At 37.3% G+C, this 27,685-nt stretch overlaps 1 protein-coding gene across 4 annotated transcripts in view; it reads right to left on the bottom strand.

Annotated features, from left to right (window-relative positions):
• Nucleotides 1-13,439: 13,439 nt before the first annotated feature.
• Nucleotides 13,440-27,685, bottom strand: part of dacha (dachshund a) — a 229,755-nt gene continuing 215,509 nt past the window's right edge. For 3 of the 4 annotated variants that reach the window (XM_015351490.2, XM_015351491.2, XM_015351488.2), the window contains one exon: nt 13,440-15,264. In XM_015351490.2, the coding sequence (XP_015206976.1) occupies nt 15,197-15,264 (68 nt within the window). In that variant the 3' untranslated portion in view covers nt 13,440-15,196. Of the gene's footprint in view, nt 15,333-27,685 lie in introns of all 4 variants that reach the window. The other variant, XM_015351489.2, reaches the window with a different exon arrangement.

Below are 27,685 nucleotides of genomic sequence, written 5' to 3'. Positions count from 1 at the left end.
ATCTAATGTAGCAATTCAGAGATGACGTTCATTTTAAAGGCTGTCTGCTTTAAGCAATTAAACTAATAAAAACTCGCATCTCTTTTTATAAAATGAAGTGGAAAAATTTCATTAATAAAAATGGCACACCTTAATTAACTCTGTGCAGCAGCCTAGGCCTTTCTGTGGCTTTTTATTTCTCTGTCCTGCAATGTCCATCTGCCTGCTGGCTATCAGAAATCTCTCCCTCAGAAAATCACCACGTTAATCATGTCATTTTAGCAAGAATCAGAATGAGAGCTGGGTTTTCATAGCCACTAGGTCTTGCCCACTAATACAGATAGGAATGCTTGATATGGCTAGATATTTTCTCCCATCACTTCAAATCCCTTGGGTTAGTTTGGTTCATCACACAAGCTATGCAATTTGTTACTAGCAGGTTCTACTTCACGCCACATTCAGTGTGGAACCACAATAATCCATCAGTTGTCCAAAAGCACCAAGATCATCATTCAGAGGGCTGGAGAGTTTAGTCATCTCTTTTCTGCGATTTGCTGCTTCACTTATGGCTGGTCTCCCTCACACACAACTATTTAACAGCGCCGAGTTGTTTTCGTCTGAGCTTCACTATGCACTGCCTGCCTAGTTCAGCTCTTGCCAGGCACTTCTTAAAAAAAAAATGTAATCAAATTTGGTGGGAAAAGCACATTGTCAGGATACAGCTCGTTACCACCAGATAGGTGTATACATGTATTTTCAGTTTTAATTCCATTTCTTTCAAAAGACCTAGGTGAAACTAATTGTTTTCTATTCAATTTTTGTACAATAAAATTCTAAATATTATAGTTTAAAACTGCTAAACCTGTTAATATACACATGAACAGAAATTGCAATCCATTCTGTGATTGTTCTGTCCATCTTTCACTACCAAAGGAAAGATGACATTATGTGAAGGTGGTAGGCAATTAATGACTTCATCATGATTTTTTTTTTTTTAAACGTCACCTATCAGAAATGTATCCATCCATGATCATGCTAATCCATTATAGAACACAAACAAACAAATAAGGGAAAATTTGGAAACACTCATTAACCTAGCCAGCATACTTTTAGAATCATAAAGGTAGAAACCACACTTCCAGGAAAAAAAAAAAAAGAAGAAAAAACTGAGGACATGGAAATGCCATACAGAAGGGATTCCAGTTCAGAATCGAACCAAGAACCCAAAGGGTGAGGAAGCAGGGCTATTCACTATGAAACTATGCCATCCAGATTTCAGAAGTACAAACTGAAAATGTGCAGCTTTTCTAAATTGTAATGAGTCATAATGCCAAAACAGTCAAGATTTAGCTATATTAGCAGTTATTTAAGTAACAACAGTATTACCTTGAAGCTTTCTTTGTGTGAAGCATATACCTCTTTTTTTTTTTACAACAAATCCTAATGAATTTGAGCATTTTTCCCCTCAATATTCATTCATTTTCTTTGTTTAATTATTTATCAACATGGTTAATTCTACACTATAAGTACATTCTAACCGTCGAGACTGTGCAAACCTCTACCTAGTATAGCAGAGGTGTTGAAGCTCCAAAACTGCAGGCTTCATTATAGACCATGAAACAGAACATGGGGTGCAAGGCACAGACATTACTAAAAAAAAACATTCAAATCACCAAGCAGGCAGTAGACCAAAGAAGAACAAGATGCATTTGTGAGCCGATGTTTGGGCAGCATTAGGAGTGTAGTGCTGGCGATAATAGGTTGTAAGCTGCAAGGCAGAGCAATGATGTCAGATATTTTCTCATCACATTCCCATGGATCAACATCATTTCGCTCCTCTTAGACACCTGAGCTACAAATTCTCACTCCACCCTGAAGGACAAGTCCAGTCAAAAGTTACAGCAGTGCAGTGATTTGTAGAAGGTAATATACAGTATGTTGTAACTGAAAATAAATTATAACATGCACAGGAATTCTTACCATTTATGTGCATTTTGAATTGAAAATGATTACTATAGGATTAACTATTAAAGGATGGCTCTGCAACATCCCCCTCCCACAAAGCTCTTTGCTTTGTCAGGATTTTATGAAATCAAAAAGCCCCTGCCATCTGAACTAACCACACCTTATCACCGGTAGACTTCAAGGCAGGTAGTTAAATGCTCTTATTTATTGAGTAGGGAGAACATTTAGCAATATTTTGGGAATGCATGTTTTCAGTATTGTGCTGTTCGGTTTCCCCTTGACAATGCAATCGATCATTTAGTGACAGCTATACCATAAGCACAATTTGGAACTACGTAGCCCAGAAGCTTCAGAGACTTACCATATTAGCTCTTTGAGTGATGCATAAAGCCAAGCTTCATACCAGAGTATACCCCATATAAGGGATTTTTCAGTTAAGGCTGGTAAAGTTGAACATATAAACTGCAAACATTTTACAATTCAGGAAGACCGTCTACTTGATTCAACAGATCTTGTTTCTGCAGACAATGCTTTGCTACAAGAACAGAGATTGTTTGGCCCATGAATAGGAACTGCATTGGATTTCATGAAATGGTAGAAAACATACTTACTATTAAGATTGCTTTGTCCTACATATTCTGCAGGACATCAGATAATAGGCCTTAGGTCATTGAAGCTACAAACCATGATTTTCTTCTGTTTATTTACAGCCATTTTTCCATCCAATTGATGTTTTGGATGAAACAAAAAAAACCAATAGGGGACTTAATGTAAAAAAAAAAAAAATCCTTTCCTTTTTGAATCCTGACATGCCCATACTTACTGCAATTTAGTCTTCATTACCAGTAGTGAATTATTTTGTTATCTTCTGCATGTCTGCCAGATTAGTTGAATCTACTTTTTAATAATTTAATACTATTTTTAGTATTAGTTTCCTCACTAAATCACTGGGATCTTGGAATACCATCATTTGGTCCTCCATTACAATTTACAGCCTTAGGCAATGCATCATCTTATACTGTATTTTCCACATTTTAGTGACCCATGACTTGGTTTTGTAGTAGGAACTGCTAGGATCCTACTGTAGATGTTCCAGTGGTCCCCTCTGTGGAATAGGTGCATGATACATTGTTCAGTTCTTCACTTTAAATTTCCAGTTACAAAGCCACTCCTCAATTATCTCTCATTCCTAAGTAGACTGGAAAATGGGGAAGTCCTTCCAGTTACTCAAGGTCTCCCCAGTGTGTTAAAAAAAATTCAAACCCAGTCTCCCTTTATCTCTAACAGACACTAACCACCTTCCATAATGGGACACTGGAGCATTATGCAATCTGGAGTAATAACTTAACTAGATATTGGAGCACTCTACCCAAGTGACTAAGTGGTGCAAATCACTTTTCAAGTCTTCACAAATCCTAGACTCACACTTTAGTTTAATCAGGCTTCCCAAGTCAAGATTATCAACAACCACATTCACTCTCCATTTAACTATGCCATCCATTCCCATTTGGCCAAAGACACATGTGCCCCTGACACTGGAGCTGCCAGTTTGACAATAACTCATACTGACCCTATCAAATTCTCAAAATCACAGAGAACACACCTATCTGCTTCTGTTAAAGCACAGAAAACAAGAACTCACCAATACCAACTAGACACTCTTCATACAATTCTAAGCTTTCACTCTCCTTACTTCCTAGAGCCTAGACACAGACTGACAGATCTTTTACTCTTGGCTGCTCATATACACCATCACACTAATCCAGGGGAGTGGCAAGTTCTACACAGTGGCTATTCTAGTTGCTTCTTTCCTCATGTGGAATCTCACTCCCTCTGGATGCCAATTATCTAATTAAACCAGGTGTGTCTCATTTTAACCTACTTTTCTCTCCTCTCAAATAGGTGGTTTTCAAACAAAGCCACTACTCACTAACTCAGACATACAGTATAACGGTAATATTAAAAAATATATATAACTACATATTATTTTTATCCTCTAAATTCATTTTACATACAGTACCTGGAATATAAGAGACAATATAGAAAAAGCACCACCTTGAAGCAAAGACAAAGGAGAAACCATCACTCACATGCAAAAATAAAATAGTTCAATAGCATTAGATTACGGTCTGTTTGCTGTGATGTCGCTCCAAAACATACTCAAAACCCCTTTGTCAAACATTTCTGAAATGAAGGAGGTGTAAAGAAGTTCATCCACTTTCTAGTTTCAAGGAATGACAGTGGAAAAGGGCATCTGATGCGAATTCATTTGCACTTTTTTGTATTTTAAACAGCTCAAGCTATTTTTATTCCATGCCTCCTCGCATGGGGAATGCAATGTAATGAAGCATGCAGTGGGAACTAGGCTACACCTCAGCAGGAAAATGTCAAGTTGTGTTGCACTGTTCTCAAAAGCATAAATCACAACCTGCAATTTTAAAGGTGGAGGTGGAGAAAAAGACTAGAGGATGGGGTTATAGCATGGAGTTTGTAAATTATACAGAAGTTGCTGGTTATTGTAATAAAGGCTTTTTAGCTGGAAAATCCTGCATTAGAATGGCAATCATGGTAAGGGTCACATTGGATTAAATCTTGATATGTACATGCTTCAAAACAGTGTTGGGGTTTTCTTTCGCTGAGGGAAAGAATAAAACACCAATTGAATTAAACTTCCACAGATGTTTTCTGCATTTGTAAAGGGTTCTTGCTACCAAGCTTGTTATAGGGATATTGCTTCTTTGGGATCTCAAGAGTGTCCAAATCTCCAACATCAGTTTTGAGGCTTTGTGTCTCACACCCTCTTGAAATCTCCTTTCCCAAGAATTTAACCATTGTCATTTTCACCTTTCCACAGTAAATGAAAAATACACCCTACTTTACTTTTCTCCAGAATTGTATGGGGTTTAGTCGGGCCAGTTTAATGCAACACATTCTGAAGTGCTTTTTCACACTACTGAATGCCAACAGCTCACAACCCCACATTCTGTTCATGTTTGAATGGCAAATTTGACTTGACGAATGTGCCATATTCAACAGAACACTGGCAACATTTGTCTCACGAGATGTTTGCTTTCATGAGAATGAAGTAATCTGATCTCTGCTTGACTTCGGGAAATTACAGAAATCTCACCTGTTTAAAGCCGGAGAGAGGCACAGTAATATGCCATAGAAAAGTTGGACATTTGTTTTTCTCTGTATTAGATCCTGGAGGACTTTGCTCAGTGTCCTGGAAATGATATGAGAAAATGGTTTTGCAAACTCAATTTTTCTCATGTTTTAAATATTAAGTTTACCAGTATAATTATTGCTTCCTAGATGTTGACACAACATTAATTGTTCTGAATTATAGTATTATTCTTCCTGATATGCTGTTGTAGTATCGAAAAAAAATAGCCTTCATTGCAATATTCCTTTCAATATCTCTCTTGGTCTTTATGACCAAATGCTTGTGCATTCTTTATTCTACTGTATGTGCTTGCAATACATTGTACTCTTTTTCTTGAATATTTTTATGAAGTGCCCTCGTTTGTGATATCTTTGTCCTGTGTGATTTCTTGAACCATTTGGGACACTGTTTTTAGGTTGGGATTTATGCACCTTTGGGATATATTTGCTCTGTTTTTCAAGAACAGTCTTTTGAAACTATTGCTTTTTCCTTGCTAAAATTGTTCAGTAACATGTTTTCCAACCTTTAGGAAAAAAGGGGATTTAGCAAGTGCTACAGTGTTAGACCAACAACCGGTTGGCTTTCCTGAATCCGATTTAAAAACCCGTAGAACAGAATTTTCCTTGTAAAACATGAAGACAGTATTCCCTTGGAACTGCCCTGAACCACACCGCCACTCTTGTTTTTCACATTTTGGATAGGTGGTATATGGATTAGGACTGCTACAGTACTTCACAGCCCATGGGTTCTAGGTCCTGTTCTGGTGTGGGACAACTGTATGTAGAACTGTATGCATGTTCTCTCCTTGTCCGCATGGGCCACCCCTATGTACTGCTTTTGTCTTCTATAGTTGAACGTTATGTAATGCAAGGTTAAAGGGTGTCTCCAAATTACACCTCATATGTGTCAGTAAGTGAATATATCAGTGTGGACCTTGAATTGGTGACAGATCTGGAATTAACTTTACACACCAAGTCACATTGACTGCCTTTAGCTATAGATCCATGAGACAAGCCCAATCTTTCTCCTTTAACCAAACAATTACAATCAATAAACAAGCTATTACAGTATGCAGATTTTTAAAACTGCTGTAGAAAAACAAGATAGTTACTCTTAATCAGGTCACATACAGCACTTACAATATCAAGAAAAAAGAAAGAAGCTGGGGAAAAGGGAAGAGTACGCTCTAAAAATTTTGCTCAGTTTAACAAACAGTGCCTTTTGTTTGCAAAGGCTTGTGTGGATCTATTTTTTCTTTAAATGTGAAATCTTGAAAGACGCCTTTGGACCTTTGGTGTTATTGTACTACTTCAGCTCAGCGGTAATTGTTCTCTGAGCACATTAGATAACACAGCAGTCTCCACAGCTGTATACATATCTATAAATCATTAATGAGGCAGTTAGTTCAAGCAAAACTATAAATGATCCCCATTACCCAGCAGAGCACCAGCCTCATTGACTTACTTCTTTTTTGAAAAAAAATCCATGTCAGGCTAGTGGAGAACCTGTGTTTTTTTGTGAAGTCCCCAGATGCCAGGTATTTATCACCAGGTTTCACAGCTAACGTTTGCAGCTTTTTAACAATGCCTGTAGGTTATGTGCAATAATGCTGTGGTATTTTTATACGGTGCAGCAGACCTGTAAAAGAACTGTAATTTATTTTGACTTGTGGTTGTCTTTTGAATGGTGATGGAAGTTCAGACTGCTTCACTTTTCTAACTACAATAATGGTGTTGTTTTAGGTCCACATACACCACCTTTGTATTCCTGACGAAAGAGCATCTCACCACCAAAACGTCTTCTATTCTAGTTCTGGACCATTTCATAGATAACCACAAAAATAAAACTGGAAGCTACAAAACATACTTGCACGCATGATAACCGGGAATACAAGCAACATACTTTTCTCTGATATAAGGGTATTTTACTGTACAGAATTTATTTGTTTGTATACATGTTCCATAGTAACCATGGGAATATTTACACACAGTATATTGTTTGTGATTTGAAAGTTAGATGTGTTTAATAATAATCGTCACCCTGCGTTCACTCCCTGAATAATTATTTTGCATACGACCTTCAGGAAAGGTTTTCACCCTGGTTTTCTCTTGGAAGGCATTTCTGGTGTGGTAGTTAGTTCTATTTTCATCTCCAGAGTCCTTGGTTCCAGACGGCTGTCTGTGTGGAGTTTGAATGTTCTCACATGTTTGCATAGGCCTTCCCTGGGTGCTCTGGTTTCTCACCTTCCAAAGACACACTGGCTAAATTTGATTGTGCCATTTCTTGGGGTTGTGCAAAGGACTAGAGTCCCATCTAGGGAAAAGGCACTCAAGAGCTTTCAGTGTTGCCTCTTGCTTCTGGATGACCCCTACAAATATACTGTAAGTGGCTCACTGGCAACACCCCCGCTGGTGACCAAGTGTCCTGAATTAAAAGATGGTTTTGGGATGACTGTCTCTTTTCATTTGTGAACAGGCCCTTTTTTAACCCTTGCTAACATCAGCAATGGTCTTCATAGAGTTTTTCTGTCTTCCACTCTGACATTTGCAATGCAGGTAGTTTTGGAACTTGGCAGCCCAATTAAAAAGGTGCTACATTAATATAAGCAGGCTCAGAGATCACCCTCAACTTTTTTGCAATTGAGTAATCCAATAATTAAGGTACTGTATTAAGATTTTGTTCCATGTTTAACCACTTTTTTCCAACACATTTTGAAGTCCACAAAATCAAAGATAAGTTGCTATGCTATTTAATGCTTAATACACTATCTCGATTTAAAGGTGATTGTTTCACAATGATTTATTACATTCGGAATCTATTTTGGTCTAGACGATGTATAGATAAGAACTAATTCTGTATAGGACATAGTGGGGAGGCAGTCATTGGTTGTGGAGTTTTTGCATCCAGTGTGTACTGTTTCAAAACCACCCTTATAGTCTTTAGACCAAGTTGTTTTGGTCTCAAGGAACACTCTGTGTGCCAGACAAAAACATTTTCTGGAACTACACTCAACTAAATCTTTTTCAGAAGGCATTTACCCAGAATATGCAGATAGAAAAGAAAATGGTTCTTAGAGCAGCCACAGAAAACAGTCACGAATACACAGCAGGATGTGACACAAACAGAAATGAAGAGGACTGTATCCATAATTTTGAAATAATTTTGTTTTGAAGTCAAAGTCCCTTTTTTTCTAACATTTTGTTTCTCTTGAGCTCAAAAACCATATGAAAACACTTTGTAATCTGAGTGGAGCTGTTCTTTGGGCTTGGAAATACCTCATCAAGCATTTCCTAGCCCAAACACCGGAAGAGACAACAGCCTGGTTGATAAAGAAGCAGGTAAACGTGCTTCTCAGCTGAACTGTGAATATCACAATAAATCAGCTGTATTCAGCAGAACATCCAACGACAAAACAGTGCAGTGATCTCTGCTATAACGCAAGTTTCCAAAGCATGAATAAACTCAAACGCAATTGGTTAATAGGGGAAAAATGTCTGTATAACGCAAAACTCACGTTGGTTTATACGCAATTTCATCCCCGACATGTTTACGTTTTCCATCTACATAGAATGTGTCTACCAAGCGTGTTGGTCATAAAATTTCAGGTGGTGAACTTAACTTTTTTTCAATGTAAAGTTCTAAATTAACTGTAGTTTTTCTTTATAATGATCAATGTGCTAACATTTTTATTAGGATAATTATTCAATTTGGTAAAGCTTTGGTTACACATTTAGTTAGGTTTTTAGTTGTCTGCCCCAACCCTATTTTTCCCATAAGCCCTGTTATTTCTATTGAGCAACTTTGCATAACACGAGGTTTTACAGTAACGCATCAATCACGTTATAGCAGAGACGCCTGCATTTTCCTTTTACTGTAAATGTCTTATTAGGGGATTTTGAAAGGTCTCCAAAACTTATGGGATTTGCATGAGGAAACAGTTTGGGGGGTGCCACATAACCACTGGTCGGGATCCTTCAGTTATTTCACCCGATCCAGTGTGGGAGAAGTGTTTCTTCCTAATGAGTTAATATTTAAACTCCAGCTTCTACTAAGACACCAACAATAAAATGTGTCTCTGCTTTTGGAGTCCCTAGCTTGCTTTTAAACTCTTAAAACTTCTTTGTTCCATTTTAAGCTTTACCAGCAAGGCAGAAGCTTTAGTGATTCAGGTCCTCCAAACAAAAAGACAAAAACTTGTGCTCGCCACACCCTTTTATACCTTGAGAGGCAAACTACATCTTTCAGAGATCCAGCTAATAATCTTTCCATCAATTTTCAGAGTTGCAGGGGAGCCAGACTATATCCCAGCGGGCAACAGATGCAAAACAGGATACACCCTGAATGCGACCCTAGTACGTTGCAGGGCAGACACACAGACACACAAACACCAGGGACACACACTCACACCAGGGATGGTTTTCCCTGAAGCCAACTAAACTACCAGTATTACTTGTAGGAAACCAGAGCACCTGGAGGAAACCTATGAGAACATGGAGAGAACATACTGTACCCCATGTAGCTGTGAGGCAGAATTTGAGCTAACCAGTGTTTTCTTTCTAGATGAAAATATCTCCTACGTTTCCTAAATTTCATTGGAAAAGGGAAAAGGAAACCACTTTAGCAGGTACGGTTATAAAGGGTACAGCCTTCTGAAAATTCTAGTCCAAAACATATCCCCTCTATATCTCTGCCCCAAATTCTGTGACAGTGTTCATGCATAGACCAGCCTGGCAAAGATAGGGTTCATCAGAAACAATAACAAGGTGATCAAAGCCTGCCATGTGCAACTGTTGATGGAGGTGGTAAAGCAAAGCATGCAAAGCAAAGCATGCTGGGAAGAGTAATGGTTAGGGTTAATGACTTGTATTTATACAGGGGCAGATTGTTCCATCAGTGACATGAGTTAGGGGAAGGAGATGTCTAATTCCATGTTGCTAACAGATGAAGCGGGTGGAGAGATACAATGAAGCAGGGGCACTGAAGCAACACAACCACTGACATGAAATCATTGAGCTAGGCATAGTGGCTGTACTAGTGAAAATCATAATTTTTTTTTAGAAACCCAGACATGATTTGTCCTGAAACTAAAAAATCGAAATATTATGTTTTTGTTTATTCAGAGGACCAGTAAATAATGCCCCTCCAAAACCAGATGTGAAGGCTTTTGCTGTGATGGCATGCTAAAGGCCAGAATTACAATGACAAATATTCTCATAAAAAAGATTGCTCTAGACCACATTTCGCTATGTGGAGCTTTTTTATCATCGTGTGCTGTACAGGTGTTTTGTGTCTCATCTGTTTTCACTAAAAAAAATGGCTATTTCTATTACAATTATTATAACGCTTATTTTTCTATCAAATAGAGTAATGACTTCCTGGGAATTAAGGGGGCCAGGGAAAATTATGTAAGGAGGACTTAAATTTGGAGCAGGCCCTGCTTTAGAAGAGTATAACACCGTCAGTATTATTAACGAGTATAATAAAAATATGATCCATTAATGCCACACACAAAGACAGCTCTTTCTGAAGCCCTTAATGACCCTTTCATTAACTGTGGAGTATGCCTGCCAATAAAAAAAGTCCTATGTTCAGCTGTGCTGGACATAAGGAAGAATTGTTTTTCTTTTCACCTAAATTCACTTGTAGTCTGCAAGTCTTTGCTGGTCTCAAAGATCCACCAGGGAGCGCTGTAGTGAGCACAGCATTTTAAAGCTTCATGCAATGTAGCTGTACCAAGCTGCAAGACCTGCTAATTTATGAATCATTGAGAATTTGAGATTTATAAAGTACAACCCATTGCTCTGATATGGAAATCATCTACCTATGAGTGTGCTCTGTGGCGGACCGGTGTGCAGTCCTGCCTTGTGACCGACACAGCTGTCCAAGGATGAATCCGAAATTGAAAATGGGTGGAGTAATGTTTCTTAGTTTTGCCAAATATACATTAGTATCTTAAATGCATTTTAAATCTCCAGGTCGCATGGGAAGCTACAGTAGATGTCATTCTCTGCTGGTCTTCTACACGTCTTCTTCACCTCTATCAAAGTGAATGACACGTCCATGCCAAACTCTGACAATCTGTCACAGTTATACCACTGCTCTTTAGATCTCATCCTTCAGGCCAAGGGCCAGGGGGATTCTTAGGTTTCTGCTAGAAAGAACTTGTTTTATATGGGAAAAAGTAAGACAATAATTGCTTCAATCAAAACAGTGGACACAAGTGGAAAATATTTAGAAATGCTTTCAAAACTGAGAAGACGAGACATGTCTTTATCAAAAGGGTATTGGGAGTCTGAAACAACAACCTTCCATGGTGTTGAAACTGAAGCCCTGGCTTCTTGCAAGAAATTGCAAGAATTGGATGACATCTGTGGATCAATTAACTACAACCAAACACCCTAAGTGGATTGAATGGTTTCTTGTGGCTTTCTTACAGAAAACTAATTTTCCTACTTGCAGGAAACTAATTGGTTCTTGAAAACCAGAAAAGTCGAATATAGGCGTACATATTACAAAAGCACCTATTCAAAATCTCCCAATAAACATACAGGAAAAATACAATACACCTATTATCATCTCCCAAACACCACACAGCCTACACATGTGCAAACTTAGCCACTATGCCAAAAGGTAAGCTCCTTGCTGGATTGTGAATGTTTTTGAAGGTTCTGAGGAGTGACGTTGTGCTAAATGTTGCAGGTCTGAGGTACATGAATATGGTGTATGCTTTCCCTGTGTTTGTGTGGGTTTCCTCCAGGTGCTCCAGTTTCCTCCCACAGTCCAAAACCAGGCTGGTAGGTTAACTGGCTTCTGTAAAATTGGCGCTGGTGTGAGTCTGTGAGTGTATTTTTGTGTGTGCTATGCGATGGACAGGTGTCTCAATCTAGGGTGTATCCTGCCTTGCAAGCAATGCTTCCTGGGATGGGCTCAAGCTACCCCACGACCCTGTACAGGACTAGCTGTTAATGAAAGTGATGATGATGACAACTGGTGCATTTATAGAATTGTGTAAAATGGGACCATGGAGATCATGTTACACACCAGAGGACAGTAATATTACCAGTAGCCAGGCAAATCCAAACCAAAATTTCTTATTTTCTTAATGTAAAAATATACATTTTCATCACAGAATGCAGATTTGCTTGTAGAACCATTCACCCTACATCTCTGTTTTTAAATTGCCTACTGATTATGAAGTCCCTTTAATTTAACATAATTGTCTTGAAAGGGACTCATTCAGGCAATGACTTGATGAGAGCCTTGATTCCACTACTGTAACTACTAGCAATCAAATACACTGGCTGGGTCTAACACCACTTCTTATTAGCCTTTTCTATTTCCACGGGCTAGGGATGGTCAACTTAAAAGACATGGTAAACTTACCTCCCAGTCTTCTGACGCTTTGTGGTTGGATTGATCAAGATACAGTATTTGCAATAACATGCTGCCTGCTTTGTCGTTGCCATTAACAAGTGCCAACTGCCTGAAATGATTAGTCTATAATTTGAACTTGGAGTTCAGAGAGGGGTTGAATGGTATTGAATGGAGATTCAATACCATTGAATGGAGATTCAATACCAGGGGTTGAATGGAGATTGGTTTAACACTAATCCTGAAGAACAATTATTTAAATTTGCATTGATAAGCCCTCATGAACGGATGTTATATAAAAAATGCAACCGCCCCCAAATGTCAAGGTCATTCTCCTCAGGAATCCTTGTTTTGATTGTTTTTCTTCTTGTTAGCTTTAATCAAATTCCATGTTTTTTTAATGAAAATCATGCAAATTTTTCCTATTGATCAAATGGCCTCTTGTGCAGTTTCTTTTACATGAAAATCACCTATCATTAATTAGTTCTACTATTTGCATAGCCTACAAAGAAAATCAAACTGGGCAATCACTAGAACTTCAAACAGCTTTTCTTTAATTGAAGTACTACATTACCCCTCCACCCTCCCATAAAACTTGTTCCCAATAACTAAAATTTATTTTCTTGTAGGACAACTTTTAACCTTCTGCCTGGCTACTCGAATAACTCCTATTTTCTGTAATTATGGCCTTGAGAATTTCATTCCATTTTCAAACACTGTCCTTTTGCATAACTTTGTGGATCTACTGGATGCTGCAAATACTGTACATTGCTATGTACAAGTGTAATTTTTTGGCTTCTTTTTGTCCTGGTTCCATAAACACAGTGGTTTAAGAGCAAAAAAATCAATATACAATATTACTGAATAATATTATTCAATATTACCTTTTAATGCAAAGGCAAATGATAGGCCCATGAACCAGCCTTTAGTTTCAAGAACAACGCAGATACCAGAGGGCTGTTGAAACAACAGGTTTTATCAAACAGGCTTCTTTTGAGAGAAGAGCACTCAAACACAGACGAGTTTTAGCTAGATCTTCTGTGGAATATTCTCCTCTTCAATACGATAAAACTTGGGCGCAGCCAAAGAAAATCCTTCTCAAAGCTTATCACTGTCATTTTCACAGTATGTTCAATGTGCTTTCCAACACTTTAGTACGACATCATTTAACTGATGTATAGATCTTAGTCTCATAGTCTCACTTAACACTTTATTTAGAAATTGACCAATAAACTAGCAATATTCCATGTTTATGACTTGGTTTGCAGATTGACTGATGTAAATTGATAAATTTATAAATTGACTGATGATTATCAGAGATTTACCAAATTATCCAGAAAAAAAAAGTAACAAGCAGAAGAGGTGTGGCAAAGAGATTTCCTACATGTATCTAGAGCACACAGCAAAAAGGCAGAGGGACAACAGGTCACAGAGATTGATCACTAAATTATAAAGCTGCCTAGACCTACAAAACTTCTGTCAGTATCACAGTCAATCTCTTGTCTCATCACAACACGAGACTTCACCAAAAACTCTGTATTTCAACTTTTATTTCTAAAACAAAATCTACGAAGATGTCGGATTTTTTTTGTATGTGCAAAGCTGTAAGAAATCTAAGGTGTGGCAACTTCACTGTCAAAACAAGCTCATTAAAGATGGTTGCTGCCAAACGACATTAAAAAAATCCCACTAAGGAAAAAAGAAAAATGATAAATAATATTTCGGTAGGCAGCTTTACCAGAAAAAAGTCAATTTTGTTTTCAAGAGCATCATATTATTTGCCATGCTTGTTCATAGATGTGCATTAGGTATTTTTCACTAAAAATGTATCCACTTTTTTACTGACATCATAATAGCAGACACTAAAAGCATTTTTTACACTTTTTATAAACAAGGGTAGAACAGAAGATTATTGTAATACTGTATTTTTTTCGCAAGAACATTTCAACAAAGAATTTCAAACTTAATACAGTACAACAGAGAAACCAATTCTAATAGTCTACTGTATACGTCTGATCCATTTACCTCAGGCTGAGCTGTGTGATTTAAAAAAAAAACATCAACAAAAGGGTACAAAATAAGAACAGCCCCACCAACTCTTCACTAAGGGGGAGGGCTACGTTATTGCATCAGTCATCTAGTGATAGTACAGTTTTGTTTTCTACGGCGTTATTTTATTTTTAAAAAGAGAAATATCTAGGGGAGAAAAAAAAAGTTCCTCGCACACATTCCTCCATTTGTCTCCTACTACACTGAGAATCAGCACGAGTAAATAGAGCAGGGCGAAGAACTGCATGTGTTCTTGTCACACACAACCTCTTATTGCTCCTGAAGTCCTCACACTCAAGAAGATACAGTCCACACAGGCTTTGCCCAACTATTGTGCTGTTCGGAAACTGTTGTGACATTTAAAGTACAGGGAAAAAAAAAACTCAGCTCCTGCTGAAGGAGGTGGTGAGAGAGAACAAGCTTCATTATGTGCTACGTGGGGTGGGGTGGGGGTTGTACTTTAAATCCAGAGAAATATGTTGGCCCCCAATTGTGTCTTCTTTATTATAAAGGTCCTTTCTCAGACAACAAAAAAAGGAAGAAAAAAAAACATATCTTTACAAGTTGACTCAGCAACGTTCTGGAGTACCGGTACATTACAGCACAAACATCTCGGGTTTCTCAAACAGTTGCTCGATGTTGGCTACTGAAGGCAATGTAATTTGGTCAGGCCACCGATTCCAGAATGTTCACCACTGGGAGATGCTGTCCTCCAGTCCCACAGGCTGCTGCATCTGTGAATGTTTGTGGGACAGGAATTCCAATCAGTACAGTATTGGAGGTTTGATGTACGGTCTGTTTTCTGGAATAGACAAAAAAACAATGTTAAGGTAAAATCTTAAGATTCATGAGTTAAAGGTTTTTTATCTCTCTTGGAATGGAGGCACCAACAGTTTTGTTCAATCACTGTTTTGTTAATATTTGTATGTCTTTTATGAAAATGAATAAAATGCTCATTCATTCCTGAACCATATTTCTGAACATCTAAAAAAACCTACGGGTTTTATTTGAAAACAAACATGCAAAACTGCCACCATGTCATATTGTTGAATTTCAAGCCTCCAGTGTTTAATGAGATACAGTGTAAGAAGAACTGATTTGCCTGATCATGCTAACAGGAATAATCAAGCATCTACAGCAAAACAAACCACAAACCATCTTTTGCTACTGAGAGAGTCTGGAACTAGAAGAAGAATAAAATAAAAAACAAAATATTAAACAAATACAATTTTCTGCTCCAGATTTACCTGCACCTTTTGCAGATTCCTTGAAAAAAAATTAAATCACTAAATCACAATAAGAACAATTATTACCCCCGTATTGTGTATTATAAAAATATGAGAAACACTTAATTTTTTTTTCCTCTCTAGACTTTTAAGACCTTCATGAACAACTGAACTGTTACTCTTTAAGCCACTTGTGTCTCTAAATAATAACAGCAGAGACATATACATTGTGAAACAGGTTTAAAAAAAGTATTGGCTGTGAAACACATTTGAAAAACCCTTGAAAACAGACAACTTTAATTGTGTCTAACCTGTGATACAACTCCACTGCTCCACCTCAAAGGCTTACTTGACTGATCGTATTTAGTTAGACTGCATGTAAAGCAAAAGGACTAAAAGTCAGCAAAATAATGCCAAGTAGTAGCAGCTATTCATTCCAACAGTATTTCTCAGTTATCAAAGAGAGGAGTATTGTGTAACTCCAAAATACAGTCAGGTGAAAAACAGTGTTTTTTTTGTCTTTGCCTCATTGTGCTCCAGCACACTACATTTAAAATGATTTCACCTTTCAACTTGTGTTTTCAATATGAAACCAAAATGGTTTAATAGAGGTCTATGCAACAGTTATCAGTAAGAATAACACTAGGAAAACATACAACCTGATCTATAACATTTACAGTGTCTGAAAGATTAACCCAGCCATGCTGTGTACTCTCTCCTTTGGTTCAGCACATGTTTGTGTGCTTGCTGCTAGTTCACCCTTCACCTATATCATTTTGCTGGTGACAGCCCTGTAGACTCCCTGCAAATGAGCAAGAAATGCAAAAATAAGCACTGAACACAGCTTTATGTCCCCAGGAGCAAGAATGACAGCAGTCCTAAATAGAACATGCTGTACTAAAATGCAGAAAAGACTAGGGTTACTGTTAAATCACTACCGAATCCAGTTTTGTAATGCACAGACAGGTGTTTCTCACGTTGAAAGACCACAACGCTTCAACACCTGCATTTATCAGATGAGAATTGTTAGTTGCACAAATCTGATTGTTCCTGTATTTGCTCTTGTGTAGAGTAGTGTCTGAATGTCATTATTGAGACTTGAGTTTGCTTTGGGCAATGCTCTGACTTCTGTTTTCAAGGTACACACCCTACAAGACATCTTTTTCAGCCCTAAAATCCATCACCCTTTGAGTTCCCCTGCTGGCATTTTAACATGACAGGACAAAAGTTAACGTTTAGATGTTATATATGACTAGTGCCTTAGACTGTTGCTGTCACACATAGCCTTTTGAGCTGCCTTGTTTTAACAAATAGTTTCACTGTTACCAAAATTAGTCCCACTTAGATGTCTGATGTATGTTTTTTTAGCACAGTATATATATATATTAGTCATTAACTTTGCCATTATGTGTGCAAATCCACATTTTCATCAAGTCTAGGAAATACATTTGTCAATATGTTGTTAAATACAGAAAAAGATAATGGACAATATTGTTTCAGTGTAATATAGCTAGAAACTTCACATTATGATTTTGATACATTATAGCACTCATACTCCCTATTTTAACAGGTTATGTAGGAGGGCACATTTTTCACTGACCATTTATAGTACCTGAGCATAACTGAGTTTGCTAGACAGCCTATGGATTTTGCTGCTATTCTAATCCAATTTGCATCGGACGTAATATGGGTGATTTATCATTTAGTATTAGCTGTCAACAAGAAAGGCTAGATAAAACAAAAACAGCTGGAAACATAAGTAAAGGGGAGCAGCAGTTGAATTTTAATCTGAACATGGTGTGTTCACTTCATTAAGGACAGGAAACAGCTAATTAGTAAGTAAGTGTTTTGTGTTTTTGATGGGTTTGTATTTGAGTTCTGAACAGATGATCTAATATGTATTCAGGATGTAAACAAGAATAGCAATCAGGGAGAGCAGAGAGCGGGAACTCTCTGGAGGAATGTTCTGGAGCCTGGGAACTGTGTGTGTGTGTATAATTGTGTGTGTGTCTGGGTGTCAGTGTGTGCTTCTGTGTGGGTATGCATTTGGGCATGTGCACATTTGTGTATCTGGGTATGGGAATGTGTTGGTGCACTTGTGTGATTGTGTGGATACATGCGTACAGATGTCAGTGAGAACGGGTCAGAGAGCAACGATACTCTGTACATGTGTATGTGGTGATCAATGTTCTTCGATGTGGGCAACTTTGTGCTATTAAGGAGGGGTCACTGTTTGACCAAGTTATTCCTGTAGTCCCCTATTTGCCCTTAGATGTGAGGAAGGAAACAGATCTGCTTTATTGTTGGACTACGAGATTGTGCAAAGCACTCAAAATAAAACTGCATACAATTAATCAAATGTACAACCGGGTCATGATGCCATCAGAGTTCAAACAGTTTTTGTTTCTAATAAGGGAGTACAATTGCTGCCTTCACTACAGACATGAACAGTACAGTAATTAAGCATTTAAAAATGGTCACTCACTGTTTGTTAAGCAAGGTGCTCTTTGGATTAACCAATTGAATTGGTCCTGCCGTCATTCATTAAACAGGACACAGTGTTAGCTTAGACTGGATTTAAGTCATAAGTCATTCACCACATATTAAAATATGGTATTTTTCAGTAATGTAACATATCCATTTTGCAGATCCAGATTTTGCATCAAATTAGACATGTTTACATCTAATATCATTCTTTAGTTTTGCTTTACAATATTTTTATTAGACTTAAAAAATAGATGTGGGAAGCTTTAGACTAATAAAATATTTTACAGGTTGTGCTCCTTTTTCTTAATCTACAGTATCTGGCAACTTATAATTAAAATATATAATTATATAATTACTACATAATAAAAATGATGCAATAATAAAACATACAATACTATTGTTATTTAACAGATATTATAATATATAGTCTGAGATGTTTATTATTTGTTATATAGTGGTGTATAAAACACAATAATTAAATTTACAATTATATTATTGTTATAATTACAAGTTAAAACAAGTATTATGACAGCTAAATGCAGATACAGTTTTAATATTACTGTACATCATATTACTATGGGTGACAAGAAACTAGACTTGTAAATTAGCAATCTTTAATTTACATTGATCAGGATCTTCAGACACTCAAGGTAAACTGTACAAGAACAGTCAATATGAAGTATTGTAGTAAGTAATTAATCCATATGCCATTGTTAGGTGTTTCCTCATCATTAACATAATTTTTATGATCATTTTTTCTTAGGAGACACTGTTTTTTAGGATGACTTACAATACATGGTCAGAATTTACTTTACACTTATTTCATTTTGCACATTAGGTTCCTTTCTGTAAAACAGATCCATATGGATTGTTTGATTAAAAGGAAATGGATAAAGTTTCAGCAGAAGCATGCCACTGAAAATAGAAGGAATATCACAGAATGAAAAGACAAGAACAATGTGAAACGCCCTGACTGATTTAATGGAATGACTTTTGCACTGTACAGATAGTCTCATTTGTGCTAAACCCAGTGTTAAGTGCTACAGCAGTCGTCTTCAACCAGTCATCAGCAAAGTGATCATTAAATAGAACAATAGCAAAGTATCCCATACAAGCACTGTGTGATGAATATTATATACGTTATAATCCATTGGGGTGTAAAAGAGAGCTGGTAAACTCCAACAAATGCCTAGATATAAGTTACAGTGCAGCTTTATTTGGCTTAAAACACTGACAAATTAAGGGGCTGAGAAATCTGCTTCACTCACTGCACACCCACTCAGGACAATTACACAGTAATGAAATTGACATACTTCATAATCTCTTGCTTAATCTGCTGTCCTGTATGCAGTCCCCAAATTTGTAAAGGTTCCTAACCGTTTTATCTGGGGAATACATGTTTGTAGGTCAAATAGCATACAAAATTCGGGTTTTAAAGGTTTAAAAAGGGGAATTAGCAGAAGAGAAAAGGCAGTTAGATGGAAAGGAAAAGTGGAGAGCTTTTGAATAAAATAGTTTTTTGCAATAAAAATCTTGTTTCCTTATAAGGCTGAAAGGCTGTGTTTTTGTTTTTTTAGAATGCACATGCCGAAACATAAGCTGTTGTGTAGAAATGAAAATATCATGAAATTAAATTAAAATATCATGCCTAAAAATGCTAGTTTTGTAGAAGCTTAAGAGACAAGAAAAGCAAGTTAAAAGGTGTAGAACAATCTGTAAACACTATGTTCCCACTGCTAAAGTGGCACAGCTAGGACAGCACAAGGCCGTAAAAATAGGTTTTTCCATCACTTGACTCTCCATCACGGCTACTCACTGGTCTGGCCTAGCTGGATAGGAACTACTTCAACAACAAAACAGGGAGGAGTGTGCTTGGAAAGTAAACCAACAGAGGAAAAGGTAGAAACAGGGCCAGAAAAAAAAACACTGATTGGTTATACAGAGAACTCTTAAGCCTCTAAACAGAAAGGCGAACGGACATACTAAAACTTGAATAAATTAAACAGATTCTGCAGAGGTTAATGAAATTCTCATTACTTTCTTCTGAAGCAGATATGATTCTCTTTCAATTTGTTTTTTCAGGACAATGGATTCTATAAAAATGCTATTTACAACCATGTGTAAAGTAGCTTCAGTAAAACACTTAATTTTAATTCCTACATTTTAGTATCAAATACTGAACAGGGTTCTTTAGCCACAAAGTAACATGTTAAAAGTATTTTTTTATTTTTAGACAATACAGTTAAGGACAACTTATTTTGTGCTTGGTTTGAATGAGGCACTGGTGGAATGTTATGAGAAACTGTATCCTGCACAGACTGGATAAAAAACCACTTATGTGTCAGTCAGCACCATTCACAAAGTTTCTTCCACAATGTAGTTATGTCAATTACTCTGCTCTATTTTGTTCTACTGTCCTGGCTCAGAAATAAAAATAAGCCATATCCTGTTACTGGTGCCCAAGTCAAGCCTCATCCCATCCCTGAAGCTGCCTGCCTGGCGCTAGTGTGGTTTGTACACTGGCAAACAGGACTCCTGTTCGACCTCACGTTCTTAAGTTTTCTAGAAAATAAATCAAAAGCAGCATTGCTATCTTCTAGCCCTTTTTCGTCAGGTCTTTCCTCAGCTAAGCAAAGTTTAGGGCAAGTAAATATTGGGATGGGACACCTCTGAGGAAAACCAGATTACTGACATACAGTAAGAGTTGTAGGGGGACTAGTAGGTGACTTTCTTCCTCAAGACCTGCATCTCCAAACCAGCAAACAAGTAAGATGACAGAAGACTCCATATTACATTTTGTAAGAGATGTTCAACCAAGGTCCTGACCACGCCAACATTAAAGTTTAAAGATTCAAGGCACTGTTCTGGCTAAACTGCACTCTATGGGTTGTACAGTCAGTACAAATTCCACTTGTGTGGACATGTGCTCCATGTTGCCTGTGTGGGTGCTACAATTCATTCTAACAGAATACTGTAAGCAGACTGCAAAGAGACAAGAAAGGTCTACAGCTTGTAAGGCTACAGATATTGACTCTGTCTATGAACATGAAGACAAGGAAAAGCAGACGGAGGAGTCTGTGAATTTGGACCCTCAGTCTGGACCAGAATGAACTGAATTAAATGTATCAGACTTCTCTGTGTAGAGAAAGGGAGACATCTGTGTGGCTGTACATAAAACCCTGATGTTGACGCAATCTGCTTGAAAGGCACTGCAGATGTCAAGCCAGCAAAAATATCCTGGAACTCCGAATCTGTATCGTGGTGTCACTGTCAGTTCATTTCCCTAAAAGGCAGCCATGGGTTTATCAGCTGGCCTTCATATTTGCAAAACAACTTCAAAATAGTTTCATATCCCTTGGGAAAAGTTGTTTCTAAATCTCCCAGTGGATTTTTTTTGAATATATATAATCTACTTATGCTTTGCAAGTGCATTTCAAGTACAGCTGAGATCATTTGTGTGGCTGTGTCCTGATCTATAAATAAATACCCTTTATATATCATAGCATCTATCTTTAAGATAACATATTATCTTTCTCAACACACAAGGTTTATTTTTCACACTGCCTTTTGTCACATGTTACTCCACGAAAGGAAATGCTTTGTCCTGTCCCCAGGAGATCAAAACATTAAAGTCAGCACATCTTATTCATACTTCATCTTCCATATATACTGCTCTGTTCTTCCTGATATCTGCATTTGAAATGCAGCCATTGCTATGTATCTTCATTTTTCACAAGCATTAAACCAACAACAGTCCAATGATTGAAAGGCTTTATATATATTCATAAATATATATGTGGGTGGAGCTCAACAGGACTTCACTCATGGGGTTTGCATAGTTAGGAAGATGAGCCCAAATCCAACTTTGGCAAAGGCCTAAATCAAATTGATAGTTGAGTTCCCCAGGGAGGTAATTCAATGTTACAAACTGTCATCCTGCAATTTTGAAGAAAAAAAAGAAGGGCACTAATTAGACTAGATGGTGAGGCATGGACCCTGAACTAACCTTTTGTAAAAAGGAAATTCACTGTGGGAGCAGAGTACTACAGTATGCGTTTAAACCTCCAGCACAGTAACCGCACTGCAGATGGGGGCATTTTTCAGGTACCAGATCTCACCAATTCGTCTAGAAGCCATGTGAACCATGCAATATAGTGGAAATGCATATACTGTAGCAGCTCAATTAAGCACTTAACTATTTTGCATTTAAAGTGCTGTGCTGTGATTTCCTCTCTTTTACAGACTTTTGATCACAGCAGAGTTTAAAATAAGCTGAGTAAAAAACGGACACTTCTGCATTGTCTTTTACTGCAGCTGTTTTCCATACGGGATGCGCTCCTCTGCAAGTATTCTCCATAATTAATAAGGATGTGCCTCCCTGGCCCCATTATTTTATGCATATACTGCATACTGTTTACTTATCACGCCATCCCTAATTGTAAACCTTCACCTTAATTCTCTTCGGTTTGTATTATACCATGCAACCAATTAGTGCTATACAAACTTTTTAAGGCAATGAAACCCTAGAGGCTTATTTTGTATACAAGATCCGGTGCTCGACCAGACCGTTTGTGCTTGGTTTGCACACAACTAATTAGCCCTCGTCCCATTCAACAGTTGCTGGGGAAAGGTGGGGCTCTTTAAAAGATGCGATTGTGTACGTGTGCCTGCAGGTTGGCATTAAATAAGTAGTACCCTCCCACGCACAGACACACACATAAACCACTCTTCCTCTGCTCGTAACATGATGTCATCTTTTTTACGTTCAGCAGTTTCTGTTACCTCGGCTCATCTTGATTAATTAAAAACACAGTCAGGGTGTAATGTGCAAAGAGGGAACCTGAGAAACCGTAAAAGCTTTTAGGTCTTTAAGTGAAATCAAGTCTTTCTCTGCAAGGGCAATCAAACTTAATTAAATCAGTTGTCAGTGCTAAGCTTGCAAAACTGTGAAGTCCGACTTGGGAGTAAAAGGATGTAATTAGATTTCTTTTAGTATAATAGATAAATGGCGCAGGGCACTAAAGACAAAATATTATATTGTTGGCAATGCTTATTGTGTTATGGATAGCACTATCTGTGCGCTTACTGCCACGCTAATTAAGTTTGGTAATGTAGTCTGTCTGCAGAGCTCTGGAACTGTGACTTTCTGATGTCTCTTGTCCTGCCATATGTCTCTGGCCTCAATATGTCTTCCTTTAATAACGTAACAAAAATGCAAAATACTGGCTTCTTTCAACACAAATGCAAAGAAGCAAAATGAAATATTGTTGTCAATATTACAGTTATTACAACCTCTATACTAAAACAGAATAAAAAAAAATAGTATTGTGCAAGAATTAAGATCTGTCTTAACTGTATATCTGAATTAAAAGGCCTGAATGTAACAACCGACTCTCCAACATTAGCAGGGCCAAAATGTTTCCATAATAAAATAGCAATACAAAACTAAAAATGAACGAATGAAACATTCTGCTTAAGTGACATTTTAATCTAGACAAGAAGTGAATACTTTTTGAAAGGAAAGCATCCTTCATTAAGCACATACTTTACTCCAAACAAGAGTTTTGACCATTCATTCAGCCCATATAGCCTTTGCTTTGTGCTTTGGAGAAAAGAAAAGACAGCCTAAGGCTTTTGTTTTTTAAAGAATATACTGTAGCTTTTAAAAATTGGAAGTGTTTTTTTAACCTTAATGCACAATACTTATTGAATTGTTTTACTTACATTAAAATTTTCCAGTAAGTCATTTTCAAATCCTACATTCATGGAGTGTTATTTGAAGATTTTATATGATTTTTTTGCTTTGTGAAAAGAATAGTAAACTGTTTAATATATTTTGCAAGACAATCCATAATATCTGTATAAAGTACCTTGGGTATATTGGGTAAAGTCCCAAGATCAAATCAGAAGAGTTATTTAAAAAATCACATTGTAAATTGTTTTGAAAAATCAAGTGCTACATACACTTCCATTAATACGCTTCAGTCAGTTCAGTCTTACTGTATATGTCACTTGTCACTTAAATGTACAGTAAAGTCTGTTACAGGACAACAGTAATAATAATAATAATAATAAACTTTATTTTATATAGCGCCTTTAAAAGTGGCTTCTCAAAGCGCTTTACAGGATGACAATAAACAATAAATGAGAAGACTACAACAATAAATAAGAAAATTTCACAAGATAGGACACAATAATTACAACAATACAACAATAATAATAGAGGAGACCGTGGAAGATGGTATTAAGAAGAGCAGAGGGGTGAAGAATGGAACCAGTTAAATAAAGGCTTTTCTGAAGAAGAAGGTTTTGAGTCTGGATTTGAAGGAGTTTAGAGAAGGTGACTCTCTAATATCCTTGGGCAAAGAGTTCCAGAGCTTGGGGTCATAGCAGGAGAAGGCCCTGTCGCCCATACAATGTAGACGGGCTTGGGGGACAGTAAGGAGGGCAGAATTTGAAGAGCGGAGGTTGCGAGGTGGGGAGTAGGGCGATAAAAGTTCAGACAGGTATTGAGGTGCCAAGCCATGTAAAGCCTTGTAGGTGAGCATGAGGATTTTAAAGTCTACGCGGAATTTGACCGGAAGCCAGTGCAAGGACTCCAGGATAGGAGTAATGTGAACACTTGCACTAGACCTGGTCAGGATTCTGGCTGCTGAATTTTGGACATACTGCAGCTTGTTCAGAGTAGATTTAGATACCCCAGGGAGTAGAGCATTGCAGTAGTCAATTCGAGAGAATACAAATATGTTGATCAGCTTTTCAGCCACAGTTAATGATAGCATAGGGCGTAGTCTTGCGATATTCCTAAGGTGAAAAAAAGATGTTTTGACAGTATGCTGTACATGTGGGTCGAATGTTAAGCCAGAATCGAATATAACCCCAAGGTTTTTCAATTTTGATTGAAGCTCAAGTACAGAGCCATCTACAGACAGGGTTACAGGACTGGCTTTACGAAGTTGATGGGGGGTACCAATAAGCATGACTTCAGTCTTGTCACAGTTAAGATGAAGGAAGTTTTGAGTCATCCAAATTTTTATGTCAGAGATGCAATTAGATAGAATAGAGACAGCCACATCAGTGTCGGGTTTAGTATGGATGTATATTTGAGTATCATCAGCGTAAAAATGAAAGCTGAGGCCATGTGATCTTAAAAGCTGACCAAGTGGGAACATGTAAATGCTGAAGAGCAAGGGGCCCAGTATTGAGCCCTGGGGGACACCAGACTTGACAAGACCAATTTCAGACCTGTACCCATTACTTTTAACAGTAATCTAGAATCTGCCAGTTGAAGTAATTGATATTCATAAACTTTGCTTTTTCATAGTGCCTAGGCCAATCAGTAAATCAAAATTTCAAATTCAGAATTTTCCTTCAATGTCTCAGAAATGTTATTCAGTCAGTCTTAAGCCAGTCTTACTTCTTACAGCCTATGGCTGGCAGAATACCTAGGGGCTTGTTAATGTTGCTTCACTGAAGATGATATTAGTTCTATAGTCTAAGGTGAAAAGAAACAAAAACACAGAAAATACCTTGTATGTTGTTTTAGGACCATGAGAATGAAAACTGCTCCAAAGTTGTCACTATTATTTTTAGGGCTTGAGATCCAGCTATCACAACAGATTCCTCCAAGTTTTTTTCATTTCCATACCTCTGCATGAACGGATGTCCTGGTGTTTTAACAAAACCAGCTGAGAGTGACTTATCATTACTTTTTCAACTGCTGTGCTTGTCTTTAGGAGCTTCAAACAAACATGCTTAGTTGATTTTGGATGAGAATACCGCTTTTCTATTAGAAATCAGATGACAGTGGGTGGCATCTGAAAATCCAAATGATTTCAAGCAGGTTATGCATTACTCTGCTTTTCTAAAGATTTTATTTAAACTGTGATCATCAAAGCACAATCGAATGACCAAAGCACTGGAGCTGAAAAACAAACGTTTTACACCTAGTGTACAATATTTTTTGATCAGTGTTGACAGCAGTCAGAAGGGAAAAAATAAAAACTTCTCAAAAACTTTTAAAGAGATCTGTTGTACACTCATACAGAACCATTACTGTTAATACCATAATCATCATTGTCAAAACAATTATTGTTCAGATGCTGGAGTTGTAGTACCTGATAGCATATGAATATCCAGGGTGCATCCAAACAAGCTGTTCATTTTTATCCAGGTTACTACATGTGCAAGGGTAGTGAATTGTCTGTCCATGCCTAAATTCACATGAGAAACCTTGAGGTACATCTTGTTTTATGGGATGTCCTGATTGTGTTATCTTGTGCTGAGTATTGTGTTATCTTGTGCTCATTACAGGAGAGTTTAAAGGGGAACTACAGTCCCAATTTCTCAGACTGGTTCTTAAATTTCAGTAACAAAATAAATTAATTAATGGTGTTGCAAAAATTTACACATTTTGAATTACGTTTAAAATAATGAAAATACTGTATGGATGTCATGCAGGCCGATGACAAACTGCTGGTCTCTGCACAGATGAGAAAGAGAGTGTGGAAGCAGGCCATTCCTGCCCACTAGTCACCGTAAGCAATTGAGAAACATGGTCTCCTAACAATGTTAATTATTCTGAGTGTATTTCAGGTGGTTGGCATATTGCTTTTTTGCAATACTTAAAAGTATTAAAAACATGTGGCCATGTACTATATGTGTCGGATTCATGAAAATATTAGCAAAATTTGCTTGATAAAGAATGTTTCCAATATATTAAAGCCACTGTCGCATCATCAGAAGTTTTGTTGCCTCGTTCAGAATCATGGACAATGGTGTATCATGGCACTACTCATACACTGAAACGTTGTCTCTTTTGTGATGTAATTTGGAGGTTGTACATGCTACCGTGCACTTGTTAGTTTTGTAGTGGTTTGAAATCCACTCATCATTATCACTCTGAAATGTAAAAATAGAATTGCAGATTTCCTTTAATGTATCTAGAATTGTTTTTAATTTGGAACCTCATTCCTTCTGGGCCATATGGTAATGAAACAGCAATCTGATGCTTCAGTAACAAGCTCCACATGCCCTATCACACTTAAGTTTGACACATCAAATGCTTTTCAATGTGTCATTGTCAAAATTTTTCAAAGTGTAATTTTTTGCTTCTTGTGCTGTGGGTCTAATTTATTGTCTTGACGTTATAAGCTGATTTCAACAGTTTTCTTACTGGAAGGTAAGGGTGTGGAGTGAGGCAGGAAACAGAACTGTGAATATGACTAAATAAAACAACAAGGAAACAGTTGTTTTGAATTTGCTATCTAAATCTAAATTTCAATTAATTTCAATCTAAAAAAGTAACTCATCACCATTTTAGATTGGTCTGAACTACTGGAAAGTATGGAGTGCATACCTGCCCCTACTCCTCACAATGTCTATGTCAAGAGGTACATTTTGTGTATGGTATGCAGGACAACAGGACAAATTTGGGAATCTA

This window comes from Lepisosteus oculatus, chromosome 8 (genome assembly GCF_040954835.1).
Source record: "Lepisosteus oculatus isolate fLepOcu1 chromosome 8, fLepOcu1.hap2, whole genome shotgun sequence".
In the NCBI taxonomy this organism is placed as follows: Eukaryota; Metazoa; Chordata; class Actinopteri; order Semionotiformes; family Lepisosteidae; genus Lepisosteus; species Lepisosteus oculatus.
Note: the sequence above shows the minus strand (reverse complement) of the source record. Positions and strands in the feature narration are given on the sequence as shown.